This window comes from Protomyctophum bolini (genome assembly GCF_963924005.1).
Source record: "Protomyctophum bolini genome assembly, chromosome: 1".
NCBI lineage: Eukaryota > Metazoa > Chordata > Actinopteri > Myctophiformes > Myctophidae > Protomyctophum > Protomyctophum bolini.
The window spans coordinates 11,376,131-11,380,931 of NC_137862.1; the positions used below are offsets into that span (position 1 = coordinate 11,376,131).

Genomic DNA, 4,801 nt, shown 5'->3' on the forward strand with positions numbered 1-4,801 from the left:
TTAAATCATACAAAGAATTGACTGACTGGGCAGATAGATACAACTACTAAAATGAATTGATGATTTCAAGAAAACTGGGGGGCGAGAAGCGACCTCGCCAGTGCACTGGCCATATATGGAGCATGTCTTGAGTGTACAGGGTTTGATGAGGTCAGATCAACATATGGAATGTCAGAACAGCTAGGTCAGCTCCATATATATGGAGATTTAAGGGTGGCAGCGGTGGCAGTGTCTTGAGTGTACAGGGTTTGATGAGGGCCCAGGTAGGGCTGTGCCTTAATCTTCGGGCCTGTTGAGAGCTCTAGTTTTCGCTGGGCGCGGCTGCACAAATAACTTTGGGGCAGGCCCGTCTAGTCTAGAGTTTAAATGGACAGGTATCAGTCAAAAGGGAAACATCGAAGAGGAAGGATGGTGAAGGATCAACATGCTGACATGCTGACATATATATATCAATGACAGGTGCTGACATATATCCATAATATTGATGACATCAGGGATCTCCATATATGGGCTTAATTGCGACAGCACGTCGCATTTTCTATGATATGATCCCTGATTTACTGGCACTATTTATGGAGGCTTTCCCCATGTATGGGGATTTGTCACATTATAACACGTGTGTGTGTGTGTGTGTGCGTGTGTGTGTGTGTGCATACGTGCGTTCGTGCGTTCGTGCGTACGTGCGACCCGCCAGCTGGTGTGCGTGCACACATCAGTGTATTTTGTTACAGTAGCATACAGGCGCAGTTTGATATATGTCTGTCCATACAGGCCAGGGTAAACTAACTCTTTCTCTTTTAGGATAATGTGCGTATTGGTCTGTAGTACTACGGGGGAAGTACTGCCCTTGTTGCATTGTGCACTTTGAATTCATTTAACTGCATCTCAGCTGGTGTTTATGACAGTCACTGTAAAAGAGGGGAGGAGAAAGCAAAGAGGAACCAGCAAAACCTGAAAAACAGGAAGAGTTTCTTCCCTTCTCATCATGACAAATGGAAAAGTAAACAGCTTTTATTTGTTTCACTTGAGTTGAGCTACTCTTTGTCTTTCTGACCTATGCCCATGAAATTGTCCTTATCAATTTCTTATCTGTCCGTTATTGTATGCTGTGCCTTGGCTGTCGGGAACTGTATGTGTTTTGTGTACTTCAACTTGTTAAATTCCAGCACCCTGCCCTCTCAGAGAGAGGAGTGCTCAGTGTTCAAGGTTCAGGCAGATAAGGAGAGGTGAGTGGCTGACGCAAAGTCCGTGTTATGTTACCAAAGGCTCATATCAGATTACCGTTGACAGCAGGTAGAGTGAAACTGAGCAGCAGTCGGATCGCTGTAGAACAGACAAACAGGAACTGGAATTGACAAGGGACTACTCCTGCGAGCCAAAGAAACCCCGATAGACTGCTTCATGTTGTTGTTCTGAGGAAGAGAGCACTGCCATGGCTAAGAAGACAGAGCTACATCTTCTGTTGGTGGTGTGCTTTTTGGGGCTCGTTCAGCGTTCGGCAGCCCTGTTGTTCTGGACTGCCTTGGTGGATATCAGCTTTTACGACAACCAGAGCAATAAGACTGTGAACCGATACTGCGAATGTGGACTGTATGGCCGCAACTCTCCCCTGCAGGGAGAAGCGGGCATTGTGACGTTGCCGAGCTCGGACCCCATGGGCTGTGGCCAAGAACCCTTCAACAACCGCAATGCCAGCTCACCCCCATGGATTGCTCTGATCAAGAGAGGTAACTGCACCTTCAGCGAGAAAATAAACGCCGCCAAGCGGCAGGGAGCGGCTGCCGTGGTGCTGTACAATGAGGACGGGACTGGAAACAGGACAACGAACATGGCACATTCTGACGCTACCGGTATTGTAGCCATCATGATCGGTAACGTTCCAGGCATGGAGATCGTGAACTTTGTGAAAAGGGGCCTTGAAGTCAGGATGGTCATTGAGCCCGGCAGCGCCCACGGACCCTGGATGGACACGTATTGGCTATACTTCCTGTCCATCGCCTTCTTCATTGTAACCGCCGCATCTATCGCCTACTTTGTGTTCATCTCTGCCCACCGGCTCCACAATATGCGGGTGCAGAGGACCTCCGACCGGAGGCTGAAGAATGAGGCGAAGAAAGCGATCCGCCAGCTGGAGGTCCGAACCATGAAGAGAGGGGACGAGGAGACGGCGTCAGACCTTCACACCTGTGCTATTTGCATCGACGGCTACAAGGCGGGGGAGCTGGTGACGGTGCTGACGTGCGGACACATCTTTCACAAGGCCTGCATCGAGCCATGGCTGCTGGAGAAGAGGACCTGCCCCATGTGCAAGTGCGACATCCTCAAGGCCCTGGGAGTGGAGGCGGAGGAGGAGAAGCAGGAGGTCAACTCATCCTCGTCACCACTAGATGTCACTGTGGTTACAGTGTCGGGAGGGGAGCCCCTGTATGAGGTGCCACTGACTGACCCACCAACCCCTGACCCCAGGAGACAACCGCATCACTATGACAACAGAGGCTTTGAGGGAGACTTACAGGACCAAAGGCAACAGCTGTAAACCACATCACAGGCTTTCAAATGTATTCACTGTTTTTGGGGGGCGTAGATTGTTATTGTCTGGCAGAATGAAATCAGCTGCAAATAATGTCCGTCTTGCAAAACAGGCATGCTAGTTGAAAATGTAAGGAATTACGAGTCTTTGAATTCTTCAGCTCATACACAGTAAAATCCTGTGTTAATTTAACTATGAGTGTAAAAGCATAAGGCTGACTGTTTCCTAGTAGTACGTCATGACATTTTCATGACATTTCCTCAGATGCAAAGTTTCTTATTGTTGGGTGTGTTCTGAAAGTGGCACTCAGACGGCCTTGCACATGCTAATACCAGTGCCAGAAGATTTTTAAATTTCTATTCATTCAGAATGTTCACTCTACCAGAACCTTTTTCAGTGTTCTTGGAGAAAGTATAGCAGAGTATTGAATGTTGACATGTTGACACATGATACAACACTAGCAAGCTAAGTAACCTAAACTAGCTGCAATTCCCATAAGAAAAAGAATCACTTTGACTTTGCATTTTCCTGTGATCATGTAACTTAAGACCTTAAAATAATAAAATCACTCCACTCCAGTACAATTGCTCTTTAATCCAAGAATTATAAACACCCAACAAAACTGGAAAGGCTGCATAGCACTGGGAGGAATGAATGACGTATTCCAGGTCATGACGTGCTTTACTTACGATCCATTAACCAAAGTCTGTAAATAAAGAACCATGGGCCTATTAAAAAAGTCACAGGCAAAAGTGACAATGCAATAAATTGCATTAAGTGCTCCATGACAATTGTGTTTGACAGAGCATATATAAAGCACATTGACTGCTGAAGAGGGGATAATTCTTCCTTTATGTGTTTATTTTTGTTTTGATTTGTTCAAATCAATATGACATTGAGGTATTGATATATGAATAATGAACTTATTTCTGTTCATGAATAGTTAATGGGATACAGTCAGGACACTCATTGAGATGAAAACTGCATTGTATTTGGAGGTGTGGCTCGACTCCTGTGATGCATCAGAACCAATCTGCACAAGCATGATTGACACAGAGGCAAGATACACAGTTATTACATAGACATTATAATATGAACCCCATCCCCAATAGGGTAGACATTAAATATGCGTACCGGTAGTTATTATTAAGTAACATTATAATACATATGAACCTGCATTGAGTGACATGTTGACATAAGATTATAAGAAGATTATAATGAATGCTACTATGGAAACGTAACCTCAGTAAAACTATGCCTAAACCTAACCCTATTCCTAAACCTAACCTTAGTAAAAACTATACCAACCTAACCCTAAACTTATTCCTAACCTTAACCTCAGTAAAACGATTACAAGAATGCAAGAACGGCTAGGGCCGAGCGCTCAGTTAAAAAAAGGGTACCGACTACCATAGGTTGTTGTACCGTCCGTTCTGGTTAGCGGCTGGGAGTTTGGTCACTGGTGAGCTGGCAGTAGTGGTAGTGGAGAGAGTATGTTGTTGAACATATAGAATGAGTGTCAGTCTGCTTAAATAGGCCTAGTTGTTTCATTCAGATCGTGGGCGTATGTGATAGGGCATGTGATTGAAGGGTTATTTAGAACGTGAGACTGACCAATGGTCCATTATTTTGGTCTCAACACCAGAGGTTCTCAAGTGTGGTCCGCAGACCCCATCCTGAGAACCACTGATCGTCTAAGCAACCAATATAGGATGTGAGAAAAATAAAAGGGATATCTTTCTCTTTGGATTACCTTGAATGCAGTACAATCCGCCCGTAAGGTCTACCTCTGTCTGAGCAACTTTACATAATATAAATGATTTCAGAGGTCTCCTAAGATTGGTCTAATCTCTAACGGCGAAGCTCTCAAATTCAGTTATCTACTGTGATGATAATGATAAACAAAAACAATGAATGTATTTTTCTATATTGAATCAATTTCCTCACTGTATGGACAGATTTCAGGAGTCTTGAATTACTCCATGACGATGAGTCCAACTTGCTGTATTGAATCACATTGATGCTTATTAGAATGCAATAAATCCCTCGATATGAGGACAAACAAACGTACATGCATTTGCATGAAATTTAATTGTATGTGTGATGTTCTGTGCGAGCGTGAACGCCTGTTTGTGAGTGTGAAATCTCAGATAAGACCACAGTGTACCTTCAGTCATGCTTTCACAGTAATAGTAGCCTACACAGTAAAATCAACTCAGTGTTGATCCAGTGTTTAGGTTAATTAGATGGGAGGGTAACTAGGGTTAGGGC

At 44.4% G+C, this 4,801-nt stretch overlaps 1 protein-coding gene across 1 annotated transcript; it reads left to right on the top strand.

Moving 5' to 3' along the window:
• Positions 1 to 1,002: 1,002 nt before the first annotated feature.
• Positions 1,003 to 4,591, top strand: LOC308313932 (E3 ubiquitin-protein ligase RNF128-like). The gene has a single exon (XM_080761265.1). The coding sequence runs from the start codon at positions 1,433 to 1,435 to the stop codon at positions 2,534 to 2,536; it is 1,104 nt and encodes a 367-aa protein (XP_080617391.1). The 5' UTR covers positions 1,003 to 1,432; the 3' UTR covers positions 2,537 to 4,591.
• Positions 4,592 to 4,801: the final 210 nt, after the last annotated feature.

Excerpts from the sequence above, each read along its gene's own strand:
- LOC308313932 (XM_080761265.1), top strand. The coding sequence starts at position 1,433 with ATGGCTAAGAAGACAGAGCTACATCTTCTGTTGGTGGTGTGCTTTTTG.